Below are 16,343 nucleotides of genomic sequence, written 5' to 3'. Positions count from 1 at the left end.
CCGGGCCCACAGCACTCGAGCTGGTGAGGGCCTCCCCACTCATCTGCGCCCCCTAATGCCCCGCTGGCCTTGAGCGGTGCTGGGGGGCGGGGGGTTCTGTTCACCGCTGTCCCCTCCAGCCTCGGCGCCCCGGCGGACGTTTGTTGAATGAATGAGCGAATCCGGAGCCCTAACAGACCCTGCAGAGCGGGCGGAAGCCCCGTGGGTCCCGCGGCGGGGCCGCCCCACAGCTGCTCCCACCCGCTCTGACTCCGGTGCGCCGTGTCTCCCGCGGGCAGAGAAGTAGCTGCAACTCCGCTTCCCGGGCCGGGCCGCCTCCGCCCCGCCGCCCTCCCCCGCCTCCGCCCCCTCGCTCCCTCCCACTCTTTGTCTCCTGGGCGCCCGGCTTCCCCGCCACGAGCCCCCCGCAACGCCTCTTCCCCGGGGACCCCCGCGGACCCCGGCCAACGCCACGCGGCGCGAATCGGCCCTGCCAGGCGGGTCTCCGCGTCCGGCCAGGCCTGGCGGGCGGCGGGGGCGGGGAGGGAGGTGGCGCTCGCTCTTCGCTCTCCTCTCTCTCTCTCACACACACACATACACACACGCGCGCGCACACGCACACGCACGCACACACACAAGGAGCATCCTCCCGTCAGGTCTCCTGGTCCAGCCCCGCCCGCGCCTCCTGCTTCCAGAGAACCTGCTCCCTCTCCCCACCTCCTCCGCCCTCCATCCCCTCCGGCTGCGGGACCCTCCCCGCCGACCCCACCCCCACCCAACCCCAGGGATGGAGCGGCTGGAGCCCGCCCGTAGCCCCCCGCGGCCGGGGTGACGGTCCCCCCCGCCCCTCTCCTGCCCGGCCCCCGCCTCGAGCACCATGGGCCTGAGGGGTTCCCGGGGCGCCAGACGCTGAAGATGACCGATGCCGGAGGTGAGGGGCCGGGCGCCCTGGGGTGGACCGGGAGCCGGGGCTGGGGCCACTCGGGCCAGCGGTGGGACCCCGATGGGACCCCGAGCAGGGTTGGACGGGGCCAAGCGACAAGGGCCTTTCTTCCCCTATCCCTAGGGGGACCGTACGGGGCTAGGTGCCGGGCAGTCAGGGGAGGGGGCGGAGATAGGATTTACGGCCCTAATCCCCTCCCTCCCGCCCGAGGCCCGGAGAAATTAATAAAAAGCTGGTGTGGGGGGAGGGGGAGAGGGCTTAACTCTTTGTTGCCCGGCGGCGCGTTGTGCTGATGGATTGGAGAGAAACTAGACCCCGGGCTCCGCCTGGGAAGAGGGGCTCTGGGAGTGGAGTAGGTGTCCTGTCCCCAGCCTCACACCATCTCCAGCAGTGCTTTGAGGGGGTGTCCGACTCCTGAGAACTACCCCAAGCCTGGGGCCGGCGGACGGCAGCCATGTGGGAAGGGGGACCACCTCTCCGGCTCCACAGCTGCCCCCCCACCGCCCGTCTCCTTTCCCATCCACCTCTTCCCGGCCTTTCCCAGGTGCACTTCTCTCTGTCGCTTTCTCCTCTTCAGGGACCCTTTTCTCTCGCCCGCCCGCAGGGCTTCTCCCTTTTCTCCCACTCTCGGCCGTCACTCAGGGCGGCGGGAGCCCTTGTCCCCTATGCCGCTTCTCCTGGCCCCACTCTCGGTCTGTTGTCTTTCTTCTCAGCAGCCCCGTGGACTCTCCGCCAGTCTGTGTGTCTGTCTCGGTTCCTACTCCCCACTTCCTTCCGCTCCCCTTCCCTCCCCAGGAATTGTGCGCCCTTTCTTTCTTTCTCCTCCCCTTGGGTCCCAAGAGGCTGTGAGCTCACCTGCCTCCCTGTCTCCCAGAGAAGGGTCAAAGGTCATCGGTGCTCCTTCTCCGGGATTGGCAGCCTTTCGGTGAAGGGTGTCCAGAGGAACTGGTTCACTTCCACCCTTGTGCAGTTACCTGGCTGAATGTGTGTGTGTGAGTGTGCGGTGTGTGTGGGAGTGGGAGTGGGGGCGGGGTTTGGTGTCTAATTTTTCAAGGCTTAGTTTTGGAAGGAGAGGGTTGGGTGGGAGGGGTCTAGTGACCCTCCGGAGACAGTGCAGGGAGGGTCCCGTATACACCCTAGGAAGTTGTTGAAGTGAAGAAGAGAGCAGTTTGTGCTGAATCAGGATGGCCTGAGAGTGGCTGTGAGCAGGAAACTCCAGACCGGCCCAGAGGCTGCCTGGAGGATGAGCACTGCAGCCACTGGAGGATCTCCACCCTGGACTGGGCTCTTGAATAAAGAACACAGGATCTTCATTCTCAGAGGCAGAGAAGAGACAACACTACTGCCCTCAGAGAGCCTCCTTTCTGATGGGAGAGGCAGTTCCTGTCTTCAGAGAGTCCCTAGTTTGACGGAAGAATACATGGACCCTCTCTTCTCTGAGTTCTCGTCTGATTAGGTGGGGAGAGATGAGACCTATTTAAGGAATCAGAGAAGTATGAAGAATTCCCCATTTCCCAGTGGTTGGAGAAGGATGGATTTAGAAATTATGCAGACAAATGAGAGGAGGGCGGGCTACCTAGGACAGCTTCCTGCAGGAGGTGGCAGCTGGGTCCTAGCCAGATAAGGCTTTGTGGTTGAATGAGGAAATGTGGTTTATTCTTAGGGTCAGCCTCCCTTCCCATCTGGCCTGTCAGGACAGGAAGAAACACATTTTAGATCTTTGCTGGTAGCCCCTGGAGCTCAAGAATGGCAGGAGGGTTCTTGGAGGATCTACTTCGCTGATGGCCCCTTTCCGCACCTCATTTTCTGCTTTCAGTCCCAGGCATTTATGGAATCTGGAGGTGGTTTTGATGCTTCTCCCAGTCCTGGTCAGTGTGGAGCAGTTTCCCTCCCTCTACACTTATCCCTTCCCCCACCCCGAAACTGAAGATCATCACCTAGGAAAGTGCAGAGGGGCAGGAGCCCTGGCTCAAGGTGGAGTTCTGCCTCTTACTATTTTTTTGCTTTTATTTATTTAGTTAGTTACCTTTATTTATTTATTTATTTTGAGATGGAGTTTCACTCTTGTCACCCAGGCTAGAGTGCAATGGCACAATCTCAGCTCACTGCAACCTCTACCTCCCAGGTTCAAGTGATTGTCCTGACTTAGCCTCCTCAGTAGCTGGGATTACAGGCCTGCACCACCACACCCAGCTATTTTTTGTATTTTTAGTAGAAACTGGGTTTCACCATGTTGGCCAGGCTGGTCTCGAACTCCTGATCTCAGTTGATCTGCCCACTTCAGCCTCCCAAAGTGCTAGGATTACAGGCGTGAGCCACCACGCCCAGCTACTTACTTATTTCTGAGATGAGGATCTCACTATGTTGTGCGGGCTGGTCTAGAACTCCTGGGCTCAAGAGATCCTCCCAGCTCCGCCTCCTGAGTAGCTAGGATTATAAGCATTTGCCTGGCTTTAGTTCTGCCTCTCATCTCCTGTTTCTTCGTTTTCACATCTGTAAAGTGGGGATATGAAAATTCCCAAGCCCGGCCAGAGTGAAGGTAGATGATGTCTATGTAATAACAGAAGAGAAGAGTTGGAAAAGACCCCAGCAGGCATGTGGCCCAGCCTTCCTATATCTGACACATGTATGATCTAGCCCCGTGCCTTGCCATTCTCCTGGGGACCTGAGTGTTAGAAGTAATTGGAGGTCATGTCTCAGCCATGCAGCCTCCCCTTTCCCTAAGCCATCAATGGCCCCTGAGCTTCTTCACTTTCCCCCCATCCAGTATCCCTAGCCAGTGGGCTCCCCAGGGCTACTGGAATCCTACAGCTGCTTGAAAGCCTATTCAAATGGTTTCAGCTGCATGTATCTTTCCCTGTCTGCCCTCCCTTCTTGCTTCCCACCAAAAAACCTTGAACCAAAACAAAAAAACCCTACCCATTCACACTTCTTCCGAGAACATACTTGATGCATCATAGAGGTTTGGCTGTCCACTGTGCGCTGTGTGTACTCCTTATACCCTCCTACATCTGTGAGTCTGTCAAGAACTGTGAGAACTGTGTCTGGAACAGTGGCCCTGCTGATGGTGCCAGCTTCCTGAACAGCTCATGTTCAGAAAGGCAGGTGGCGAGGGCACCAGTGATGGGGGTATAGGGAGTGGGGAGGCAGGATTGGAAAAGAGATGGAAATTGATGGATGCAGAGATGGGTGGATGGACAGATGGCAGCAGATGTTGGGTGGATGGGGGCAGATGTTGGATGAATGGATGGGTAGATAGATGGGTGAGTGAACAGATGATGAGTAGGCAGGTAGATGGATGAATGAGTGCATAGGTAAGTAGATGGATGGGAGAACCTGGTCCTGATCCTGATTTTGCCGTTAACTTGCTATGTGATCTTGGGCCAGTCACTCCCCGTTCTGTATTTTCATTTGCAATATGAGAGGATTGGATTTAATAATCTCCATGACTTCTCCCAGATTTGATTGCACAGTTGATGATAATTGAAAGTGTTTAGGCGGTGCTAATGATGTAAAGCCCCAAAACCGCGAAGGGGAGAAGTTCAGTGACCCCCGTGAAGGCACACAGCCAATCAGTGGACCAGGACCACAGGGCTCAGCCTGTGTCTGTGCCTTGGATTTGCGTCTTTCCCCACCCTCCTACTATGCCTCCTGCCCCCGCGCCCACAATCTGGGTTATGAGTCCAGTGGCTTCTGGGCCAGAATAAGTGTTCTAAGGTAAGGGGAAGGGCCAGCAAGCCTGGAGCAGGTAGCCTTCGGCATCTCCCCTGCCTCAGCTAGTTTTAATCTCTTACTCAGGCTCTCTTTTTCTCTCTCTCTCTACCCTCTTGTCCTCTCCAGCTGTCTTGAGTCATGGCTTCTTCAAAGCTCCGAGAACCCGCAGATGAGGTTTTTGGTAAGTTCTGTGTGGTTCTATCTCTAGTTAATAGACACAGCCATAGAGTACTTCCTTCCTGGGCCACTAGGCATTGAAGGGGATAAGGGGGTTCTTGGCGGCGTGTGTGTGTGTGTGTGTGTGTGTGTGTGTGTGTGTGTATTGTGGCCTGACCCTTTGGCACCACTGTCTTAGTGGACGCACCAGTGATAACAATAAAGATCTTCATTTATTAAGTGCTTATGCCAGATACTAGGTTAAGCACCCCCATCTCCCATGCACTGTATTAGTTAAGCCTTACAATAACGCTTAGAAGTCAGCCCAGTTTACAGACCAGGAGTGTAGGGTACAGAGGGCTGAAGTGACTGGCTTTCAAGATCACATAGCAAGTTAGCGGCAGGGCTGGGACTAGAACTCCAGACTGCCTGACTTCCTGCTCTTAGTCACGATCCTGTACACCTACCTGTACGTTCCAGCCCAGATGACACACATTACCTCCAAGACGCATAAATAAGTGCAAGGGACCTCACCCTGCCTGGTTGTGTGCTGAAATCAAATGCCTAACACACATAGCCTCCGTACCCTCAGGCTGACCCCCTCACGCTGGCCTGCACGCCCGCGTCCTCAGTACACACTGGGGTGCATGCCCACGCCACGGTACCATCATTTACCCCCTGCAGTCTTCTGTTGTGCGGATTGGAGAAAGAGACCACCCCAGCTGGGCAGCGTTCCCAGCATGCACTGGGGCGGAAAGCCGGTTTCCCAGCGGGATTCCGGTGGAGGAGTCAGGAGGAGTCGGTGAGCAAAGGAACTTGGAGGAATGAGGGAGAGGGGGAGAGCTGCCTGCGCCTTGAGGGGCTCCTCTGCCAGAGGGCCCCCGGTTTCTCCTCTCCTGCCTGCCTTTTCCTCATCTCTCCCCCAGCCATACCAGGAACTGCGGCTTCGGCTTCCCGTCCCAGTCTCCTCTGCTCCCCTAGCCTTGAATTGCCTGAGGGCCACAGTCTCTGAGTCTGTCTCCACACAGGCCTGACGGAGATGAGCTCTCCCTTCCCTGGGTTTTCTGCCCCTACTCCCCCACCTCCCTACTCTGGCCTCCCCACCCAACTCCTGCCTGTTTTCCTCACTGCAGAGGTAGCTGGGTCCTCCCAGCTTCCTGTTGTGAAAGGCCATTGAATATTTATGAATTCCCACTGCCCAGGGCTGGGAGGAGGAGGAAGAGGGAGAGAGAGGGGGGAGGAGCTAGGGAAAGAGGGCAGGAGCAGAGAAGGGAAGAGATAGAAGAAGCTGGAGGAAGAGCTTCGCAGAGCAGAGGACCCAGGACAGGCTGGCCGCAACTTGCCTGAAAACCACCAAGCCCCTTAGGCGTCCCCTTGCTCCCCAGCCCCTCCAAGGTAAGATGGCCATGGTGCCAACGTGGCCCAGAGTCCGGAGCAAGGAGCCCTTCTCCGTTTTGAGTTGGTTGGGCACCAGCTAGGGGCCTGAGCACTGACCTGGGAGCCACTCCCCGTCACTCTCTCTGTACCCTCAGCTAAACGTGTCCTCCTGTCCTCTGTGAGCCTGTTTTCCAATCCATACAATGAGGTTGGACTCAAAATTCCTTCCCATCTCTGCTTCAGAGAGGGTGTAGCATGCTTAATGCTTATCAACAGAGCTAGACCGCCTGTCTGTAACCCTGGCCGGCTCCTCACCAGCTTTATGCTGCGGGGCAAATGAAGGCTGCCCTGGGGATTCATGGAGTCCCTTCCTCATAGGGCTGTGGGGAGGCTCAAATGAGCTAGTAATTGTGAAGCACTTAGAACAGTGCCTAGCACAGCAAGAGCTCAATAAGGATTAGCTCTTACTTTTCTGTGGTTCGACCTTCAATCCTTGCTGCTTCCAGACAGTGCCTGGAAATTCTATGTGAGGGGGCTGGGAACAGAGGGCACCCTCCCCCAGCTCAGCCCCAGGGGCTGGAAACACCAGCAGGTTGCCCCCTGTGTCCACCCTTCCCCTTCAACCAGTCCCTTCCTGTCCCCTCGCAGCTTGTGCTGGTCCCTTGCTGCTCCCTAGGCACTCCAAGTCCAAGGCTGTGCCAGTCCCTCTCCTTAGAAAACTCTTTCTTGTTCTTTCTATGACCTTGGCTCTTTATGGCTTCTGGGACCTCAGCCTGACTGCTACATTTAAAGTAGTAGCCTCCCAGTATCCCCCATCTTTTCATCCATTCAACAAATATTTATTTATTTATTTATTTTTGAGATGGAGTTTTGCTCTTCTTACCCAGGCTGGAGTGCAATGGCACGATCTTGGCTCACCACAACCTCCACCTCCTGGCTTCTAGCGATTCTCCTGCCTCAGCCTCCAGAGTAGCTGGGATGACAGGCATGCACCACTGCACCCAGCTAATTTTGTATTTTTAGTAGAAGCAGGGTTTCACCATGTTAGTCAGGCTGGTCTCGAACTCCTGACCTCAGCTGATTCACCTGCCTCAGCCTCCCAAAGTGCTGGGATTACAGGCATGAGTCACCATGCCCAGCCTTGACAAATATTTATAGAGCTCCTAATATGCATCAGGCTCTGTTCTTGGCTCTGGGGAGACAGCAATGAACCAGCCAGACAAAATCACTGCCTTCATGGAGCTCAAATTCTTGTGCAGGGGCAAGCAGGGGGAACAGATGATCAAAGCACACATATATAAACAGGGAACAGACTAGATGGTGGGGAGTGCTGGGCAGAGGATTGAAATGTGGGTGTGATGGGATGTGACTTGTGCGTGCAGGTGACCTTCATCAGCACCAGTGTGTCTGGAGTCTGTCTCCGCCAAAGCATGCACTGTTCCATGGAAGTGTGACTTTGCTTCAACACTCCCTGAGCACCTGCTCCCTGCCAGGTGCCGCACCAGGCTCTCATAATATACAGTGGACAGGGAAGGGCTTCACCCTCTGCAGCATGAAGGCCAGCAGGAGGAGACAGTCGTTGGCGACCATATCCGGACCGTATGGCGACCATATCCGGACCGTATCGTGACCATATGGTAGTGGGGTGCGGCTGCCAGAGGGTGATGTGTCAGAGTTGATTGGCCAGACAAAGAAGGGCTGGAGAGAGATGGAGCACAGGGACGGAGGTGGGAAGTAAGGTGGAGGCAGATACACATACAGGTATCAGTATAAGCAATTCAGTTGATCCCACAGATGCCATCACCAGCGAGAGCCTGTTGAGCTCGTACTAAGTCATAGCATTATGGTGAAGCACTGTCTTTGGATTATTTTATTTAATGCTCACAACCCCCCATAAGGAAGATAGTGCTAGTGTATCCCATTTTACACATGGGAAAGCTGACACCTAAAAGGAAGTAACTTGCCCAGAGTCACTTAGCCAGCAAGTGATAGAACTGGCTTCAGCCTGGGCCATCGGACTCCAGGGCCAGTGCTCTTAGCCATAGTCATGTAAGAGGAGGACTCTGTGGGGAACATAGAAAGGGTGGGCTGGACCCCTCAGGCCTTGAATAGAGGGCTGAGTAGCATGGACTTTATATTGTTAGCTTTAGAACTCTTTCTGCGAGAGTTTCCAAAGCAGGAGAGTATGGGACATGGTCAGAAATGTGCTTCAGGCCGAGCACAGTGGCTCACATCTGTAATCCCAGCACTTTGGGAAACTGAGGTGAGCAGATCACTTGAGGTCAGGAGTTCAAGACCAGCCTGGCCAATGTGGCAAAACCCCATCTCTACTAAAAAAAAACAAAAATTAACCAGGTGTGGTGGTGGCGCACACCTGTACTCCCAGCTATTCAGGAGGCTGAGGGAGGAGAATCGCTTGACGCTGGGAAGTGGAGGCTGCAGTGAGCTAAGATCATGCCACTCACTCCAGCCTGGGTGACAGCATAATTCTGCCAAAAAAAAAAAAAAAAAGAAAAGAAAAGAAAAGAAAGCAAGAAAGCAAGAAAAAGAAAAAATGTGCATCAGAAAGTTTCTTCTAGTCACATGGAAGGCATTAGCGGGGCCTCCCACGAGGTAGGGAGCAAAGGATGGATGGTTGCATGTTTTGGGGTGGCAGAGGGTGGGAAGCAGGGACAGCTCCCCTCCACTCAGGTGAAGGTCTGAGCTAAGGCAGTTCGGTCCAGAGGGAGAAGAGAGCCCAGCTTCTGTGGGTGTGAGGAGGCCAATCAACAGAACTTTTTTCTTTCATTAAAAGAGTGTGTTAAGCACCTACTGTGTGCCAGGCACTGTTGTCTGCCTGTGGCAGAGCAGTGAACAAAACAGAAACCTGTCTTCATGGAGCTGACATTCTAATGGGTGGAGAGAGACAATAAATGATATAAGCAAAATATATAGCACCCCAGAGAATGAGAAATGTTATAGGAAAAAAACAGGAGTGGGGTTTTGAGGGGAGGTTATCATAAATTGGGTAGTCGAGGAAGGTCTCAGTGAGAGAAAGCATTTCAGCAAAGACTTGACGGAAGCGAGGGAGGGAACCATGCAGAAATCTGCGGAAAGAGCCTTGCAGAAAAAGGGCAGGGGCAGCGCAAAGGCAGAGACAGAGCAAAGGCTGCGCGGTGCAGGCTGGCTTGTGTGAGGACGAGCCAGGTGGCCAAGGTGGCTGGAGTGGAGGGACAGGAGTACTGCTCAGAGAGGCAAGGGAGCACAGGCTGACTCTGGAAGGCCGCTGGGAGAACTTTGGCTCTTAATCTGCGTGAGGTGGAAGTCACTGGAGGGTTCTGAGCAAGGGAGTGATACAAACTGACATGTTTGATCAGGATCACTCTGGCTGCTGTGTTGAAAATAGACCGTAGATGGGAAAGGGAGGTGGAAGGAAGACCAGCTAGGAGGCTTTTTGTAATAATCCAGGCCAAGAGATGATGGCAGCTTAGACCAGAGAGGCTGTGAGCAGTTCTCCGTCTCACTCCCCTCCTTGCCCTCCGTCCTTTCCCTCCATCCTTTCCCATCCTTTTCTTTCCTCTCCTCTCCCTTCCTCTGCACTCCTCCCTTTCTCTCCATATGTACGCATGTATAGGAGTATAGATATATATTCGAACACACAAACGACAATTTATTGTGGAAAATCTCAAACAGATTCAAAATTAGAACAGTGCAGTGTACTCTATCATGCACTCAAGAACTCACCACGCAGCCTCAACAGTGACCCAGTCACGGCCGTCTAGTTTCATGTCTAGCCCCATCCATGCCCTCCCCCTGTTGCCCTGGATTATATGGCACCTAGTCCAAAACATCATATCCCTTCACCGTAAATATTTCAGTATGTCTAGCTAGCTTTTGAAAGCGGAGCTAACGGGATTGTGAATGAATGGCAGGGGACGCAGTCAAGAATGACTCCAGGGGTTCAGCCGAGCAACTAGAAGGATGGAGCTGCTGTTCACCGGACTGGGAGGAGGAGCTCTGGGGTGGGAAAGATGAGGAGGTTGCAGCGCATGTAGGTTGAAGACCCCTGGTGGACATTCAAAGTGGAAGTGTCACTAGACAGTTGGACACATGAATTACCAACCGGGTCTGGGGCTGAGAGAGAAGGCTTAGGGCTGTCTGACTTGGGTGACTTGAGTGGACAAGGGGGCTTTTCACTGAGTCAAGGAAGAATGAAGAAGTTGGTTTGAAGCTACATGATAGGTTCATTTTGATGAGTTGAGCTTGAGATGCCTTGGGGCCTTTGACGTGGTAACTTCCCTGGCAGGTGCCTGAGTGCCCATACTTGGAATTCAGGGGAGGGGTTCAAGGCTGGAAATAGAAATACGTGGTAGTTACGCCAGGAGAGCAACTGGGGTGGCTTAGGGGTTGTCTGAAGACGGGAAAGAGGAGCAGGCAAGGCAGGGTGGGCATGAGTGATGGAACAGGGTGCCTGAGATCATGCTGGGTAGAGTGGGGAAGAAAGGTCTTGACCCAACTCGAAGCCTGGGAAGACTCTTTCTGTTTGGAGATCCCAGTGCCAAGCTCAGGACTGGTACAGCATGAGGGCTTCATACAGAGGTGCAGCACATGAAAAGTGGCACTATGGGCAACAAGGATTTTTGCGCTTGACACATTGGGTTTGCCTACTCTTCCTCCATGTCCTCATGCTAGACCTAGGCCTGGCCACAGACCCAGGACGGGAGAGAGGTTTTAGGAGCCTATGGGGCTGCCCTTCCTGTCACTGCCACTGGATTCTGGCGGAGGGTGGGGCTGCGCTTTGCTCCACTCCAACTGCACGCCCTCTAGATGCTCAGCAATGCTATCTCTGAGTGAGACCCTGTGCGTGGCACAGCCAGCCAGTGTCCCCAGTAGGGCCAGTCTCTAGAGCCAGACTAGCCAGGCCCAAATCCTGGACCATTGCTAGCTGGTGGCTTTAGTCAAGTGACTTAACCCCTTTGAGTTTTAGTTTGCTCAGCTGTAAAGTGTGCATAGGAACTGTCCTAACCCCACTGGGTTGCTTGGCTTGAGAGATGATGTGTGTATATTACCTGGTGCGTAGTAAGTGCTTCTTAAATGGCAGTCATTATTTCCATCTTCTCTCCAGCCTCATCCCTAACTCTTCTCTCCACAAAGCTACCCTCCAGCTGTCCCAGGAGGTACCACCCTTGCTTCCCTACTTGCCAGCATTGCATATACCTGTTTTGCCCACCTCATCACTTACAAACTCCTACCCAGACCTTAAAACCCAGCTTTGGTGTTTCCTCCTCTGATGTATCCAGACAGGGCTGCCCAGTCCTCTGGGTCTACGTGAGGGTTCATCACACGGCGCTGCATTTAAGTGCTGGCATGTCTGCTTCGCCCGCACACCCACCCACTCCCACCTGAGACAGGGAGACACCCTGTTTTTCGTCTGTCTGTACTCCCAGCACTTGGGAACACTGGTTGAATGCCTGGGGTGTGGGGGCAGGTGGCCCCTTGAGGTGGGCCTCTGGGCTTGCGGTCACCTCTCATGTGTCTGGTCTCTGCTCCCTTCTCCCGGTTCGCAGACCTGGACTTGGCTGTGCCAGAGACCGCCAGACTGGACAGCAGTTTACACAAGGCCCGGGCCCAGCTGTTGGCCAAGGGCCGTAGACACCGGCCGTCCCGCTCCAGGCTTCGGGACAGTGCCAGCTCCGCGGAGGATGGTGAAGGCTCCGATGGGCCTGGAGGCAAGGTTGGGGCAAGTTAGGAAAATACACCTACACCCTCGCGCCCCTCCCACTCTGCCGGCCCCTGGATGATCTCTCCAAAGTGCTGTTCCAGGGAAACCACACCCCCAGACTTCTGACCTAGTCATGCTAAGTGTTAGCTGCAGTTCGCCTCTGGCTCATTTAATCCTTTGTAAAGAAGATTATTAGCCCCATTTTACAGCTGAGGAAACTGAGGCCCAGAGAGGTCCTGTAGCAAAGTCACAGTAAGTGGAGGAGGTGGAATTCAGCCCCAGCCTTTGTGACTCAGAGTTCCTGTTTCCCACCTCTCACTGTCCAGCCACCCAGCTGCCTAAGGCTTGAGGAAACCCTCCCTCTAGGCCCCGGAAGGACCCTCGGGGGCCCTCAGTTTCTGGGGTGAAAGCCTCCCAGCTCCTCTGGGAAGTGTGGAGGAGGGTTCTCGGGTGAGCGGCTGCCGTCTCCTGCAGGTGACCGACGGCTGCGGGAGCCCCTTGCACCGGCTGCGCTCGCCTTTGCACGCAGGCCCGGGGTCCCCGGCGGGGGGCTCTTTCTGCCTGGATCCTCCCGGGCTGCGGCGCAGCCTGGACGAGGACGAGCCGCCGCCCTCGCCGCTCACGCGCTACCGGCCCCTGCACAACGCTGCCTCGCACGAGGGCCTGGCCGCCGCCTCCTGCTCGCCGCCGCGCTCCGCGCCCTCCTCCGACAGCTCCCCCAGCTTTGTGCGCCGCCACCTGCGCGCAGAGCCGCACAGCGAAGGTGAGTTGCCGGCGCCGCACCCCCTGCTGGTCGCTCCCGGGCGCAGCGGCCCTCCGTGTCCCGGCGCGCAAGGAAGCCGGGTAGAGCAGCTGGGCGGGGTGGCTGGGGGAGGTGGAGAGTAAACCTCGCGGCTCAGTCGTTCTTTACCCATTGCCCACTAAGTGCCAGACCCTGTGGGCTCTGAGACACCCAGGTGAGCAAACATATGCAGTCTTTATCATCATAGTTTAGGGGAGAAACCGTCAAATCAGGCCTGGCTCTGCAGCTCATGACTGTAATCCCAGCACCTTGGGAGGCCGAGGTAGGAGGATCGCTTGAGCCCAGGAGTTGGAGACCAGCCTGGGCAACATGGCAAGACCTTGTCTCCAGAAAAAAATTAAAAATTAACCCCGCGTGGTGTGCACTGTAGAACAAGCTACACCAGAGGCTAAGGTGGGAGGATAGCTTGAACCCGGGAGTTCTGAGCTCCAGTGAGCTATGATCACTCCTTGCCTCAGAAACAAAACAAAACCCCAATCAAGTCATCCTTTAACTGAATGTGTAGTTACAGGCTGTAATAAGTGCTATCTGGGAAGTGTGTAGCGGCGTGGCGGGAGGGCATACACCGGGATGCCTGGCCTGGCTGCGAACATCCTGGAAATAACATTTGAGCCAAGATTGGAAGGCTGGCTAGAAGTTGGCTAGGATCAAATTGAGTAAATAGTAGTGGTCCCTACCAATTTGGAACATTTTATAGTTTGTAAAAGACTGTCATAAGCATCCCATTAGGTCCCGTTAAGTAGGCAGATGTTATTATCCCATATTTAAAATGGAGGAAGCCCAGAGAGGTAAAGTGTCCTGTCCTAGGACACCCTCTAGTGAGGGGCACCAGAGCCATGCTGCCTGATTCTAAGTCAAGAGAATTTCCACCACCCCACACCGGCAGCCAAAGGAGGCAGGCAGGCCACCAAACAGGTGATTTCCTTCCTTCTCTCCCTGGAAAGATGACAGCCGTGATGCCAGTCCTCCCGAGCCCGCCAGCCCCACCATCGGCCTGGATAAGAAGACTCGGCGAAAGTTCCTGGACCTGGGGTGAGTGGAGGCGGGGCTAGATCACAGGGCTTGGAGCTGCTGTGTTAAGGGGTGGCACAGTGGGCAGCCCTGCCCCACTCCTCGCTGCCTCCCCACAGGGTCACCCTGCGCCGAGCATCCACGGGCAAGAGCCGGAAGGAGAAAGGCAGCAACCGCCTGTCCATGGGCAGCAGGTGAGAGGTGCCCACGGTAGCCCACCCACAGCTCCCTCCCCTGACTCCCTATGTGCCCCCAGTCCTCCCCTCTGTACCCACACCCATGCTGGACACTCTCTCTGCAGGGAATCAGTGGAGGGATCCGGCAGGTCAGGGGGCTCCCCGTTCCTGCCTTTTTCCTGGTTCACAGACAGTGGCAAGGGGTCAGCATCCTCGGGTAGCACCACCTCCCCCGCCTGCTCCCCTAAACACGAGGGCTTCAGCCCTAAGAAGTCAGCTTCCCAGGTAAGTCCATGCCTTTCTTGTCTCCAAACTGACCCCCAGTCTCAGGTGACATGAGGGCGTACTTCGCCCTGGCTCAGGCTGGGATTCAGACATTCCTGGAATCGATTTGTCCATCCATGGAGCCACGGGGTGACCCATTACTTCATGCATTCTCTGAATTCATTCATTCACTCATCCACTCCTTCATATTCTGAGTAGTTCATTCCTTGATACAGTCACTGCTTCACGCATTCAACAAATCACTGAACACATGATTCCCTACTGTTCACCCAGCCGGAGACTTCCTTCATTCCTGCTAACTCTTCTGCCTGGCTCAGCTCTAAGCCCACTCCTGTGTGAGGAGCTGGGCCACCTGCTTGGTAGGGTGAGGCTTGGGGATATAGAGACGAACAGGACCCCAACCTAGTGCTCTGAAAGCTTACAACCCCGTGTGACGTGAGACCAAGTAAGAGAAGCAAGGATGAGCATCTGCGTATGTTCAGAGAGCCCTCTGCAGTTTACAAAGCCCCAAACACGTTCTGCTTTACTCTCACAGAGGCTCAGTGAAGTAGGGAGGAAAGGCACACTCACTGACATTGCACAGATGAGCAAAGGACAGCCCAGAGAGAAGGGGCTTGTCCACAGACTGGCACAGATTTAGGTGCCAAGCTCTACGACCCCCAGCCTAGTGCTTGTTCTATGGTTCTGTTTCTTACGTGCAGCTGGGCAGAGGAGAAAATCAGAAGCTAGGAATTCGGGAGAGAAAGAATCCCTTCGGACCTGGAACTTCCTTCTTTCCTCCCTCCCTTCCTTCCTTCCCTTATGCTGGGCACTGGGGACACCATCGTGAACAAGATACACCCCAGGGCCTCCTAGAGCTCACAGTCCAATGAGGATAAAGACCTCTAATTAAGCACTTACTAGCTGGGGTGCTAGAGGCCAGGCAGGAGGCACATAACAGAGATGCCTGACCCAACCTGGGGGAATCCTGGTGGGCTGCCTGTAGGAAGTGACACCTTGTCTGAGACCTCCTCCATTCCTACTAACCTGGCTTGGTTTGAGCCCCATGTCCTCCAGATGGCTGCCTGCCTTCCCAGAGGCTTCAGGTTCTGATGCCTGACACGAGTTACCATGTCCTGTGTGCAGGCCCAACTCCTGGCTCATGCACACGGGGCACTGAGCAACTCCTGGTGCCTAGTCCAGGACTTCAGCTCCACCCAGATAGGAATGGTGGGTTGGGGGTGAACTCTGTCCTCAGTGGCATGCACCCGCTTCTGTCTAGGAATCCACCCTGAGTGATGACTCCACGCCCCCCAGCAGCAGCCCCAAGATCCCGAGTGGGCCGCGGCAGGAGGCCAAATGTTCTTACCCCTACCACACGCTGTCTCAGTCTTCGGATGAGGTGAGCAAGGCTGGCCCAGGGCGCCCATGGAGTCCTGACCTCTGACTCTGCAAAGTGCTCAGGTCACAGGCCAAGCCTCCCCCTCACTCCTTGGTCTCTGCCCAGTTCCTGGATGAGCCCCTCCCTCCCGTCCACCATTGGACCAGCCAGCAGGTGGGCCAGTGGCTGCAGAGCCTCAACCTGGAGCAGTATGCCACCGAGTTTGCTGCCCGGCAGGTAGACGGGCCGCAGCTACTGCAGCTGGATGGAAGCAAACTGAAGGTGGGTCAGAGTGGAAGGGCCAAGACCCAGCCCAGTAAGTTACTTGAGCCGACGTTCAAGGATTGGAAGCCCCTCCTTCTGACCTTTAACCCTCAGCCCAGCCTCCTGGGCTGACCTTTTCACTCCATCTGTGGCCACTACCCTGACCTCTGACCTCTAGGCAAGGTCCTTGGTCTAACCTTTGTGTTGTAGTTTGACTTGAAACTCAAGCCCATGACTTGAGTGTGACCTTCAAGCTCCAGCCCTGGTCTCCAGGCTGACCTTGCCCTCTAGGATGACCTTTGATGCACATGAGTTTCCTGGTATCATGGGAAGCCATGCATCTCCCTGGGTCAGCTTGGCCTGATTCTGTCTCAGAGGCTAGTGGTAGTGGTAGGCAGGGGGAGGAAGCGGGAAGGGGATGCATGGCCTCTGACCTCTGACCTCTATGCTGGGAGGTTCCTGGCCTGTCTCCTGCTCTCTATTGAGTTGCTTGGGGCAGGGATGGTGAGAAAAGCCCCTAGGAAGTCTCTGGAAGTGAGGAGGGTCTTTGGCCACTGACTAGCTGTGTGACCTTG

General features: G+C 55.3%; 1 protein-coding gene across 3 annotated transcripts in view; it reads left to right on the top strand.

The window, feature by feature from the left end:
- The first annotated feature begins 256 nt into the window (after window positions 1-256).
- SAMD14 (sterile alpha motif domain containing 14) overlaps window positions 257-16,343 on the top strand; it is an 18,134-nt gene continuing 2,047 nt past the window's right edge. Inside the window, exons 1-10 of one of the 3 annotated variants that reach the window (XM_064367516.1) lie at window positions 2,608-2,896; window positions 4,763-4,817; window positions 11,716-11,882; window positions 12,345-12,633; window positions 13,617-13,704; window positions 13,803-13,877; window positions 13,985-14,144; window positions 15,270-15,353; window positions 15,406-15,525; window positions 15,631-15,786. In XM_064367516.1, coding sequence (XP_064223586.1) covers window positions 4,775-4,817; window positions 11,716-11,882; window positions 12,345-12,633; window positions 13,617-13,704; window positions 13,803-13,877; window positions 13,985-14,144; window positions 15,270-15,353; window positions 15,406-15,525; window positions 15,631-15,786 — 1,182 coding nt within the window. In that variant the 5' untranslated portion in view covers window positions 2,608-2,896; window positions 4,763-4,774. Of the gene's footprint in view, window positions 911-2,607; window positions 2,897-4,762; window positions 4,818-11,715; window positions 11,883-12,344; window positions 12,634-13,616; window positions 13,705-13,802; window positions 13,878-13,984; window positions 14,145-15,269; window positions 15,354-15,405; window positions 15,526-15,630; window positions 15,787-16,343 lie in introns of those variants that run through there. The other 2 variants (XM_021666807.2, XM_021666808.2) reach the window with 2 other exon arrangements.

The sequence above is a fragment of the Aotus nancymaae genome, unplaced genomic scaffold, assembly GCF_030222135.1.
Source record: "Aotus nancymaae isolate 86718 unplaced genomic scaffold, 86718_ANA_hifiasm-v0.15.2.pri h1tg000072l, whole genome shotgun sequence".
In the NCBI taxonomy this organism is placed as follows: domain Eukaryota; kingdom Metazoa; phylum Chordata; class Mammalia; order Primates; family Aotidae; genus Aotus; species Aotus nancymaae.
This window is presented reverse-complemented; position numbering and strand designations above follow the sequence as displayed.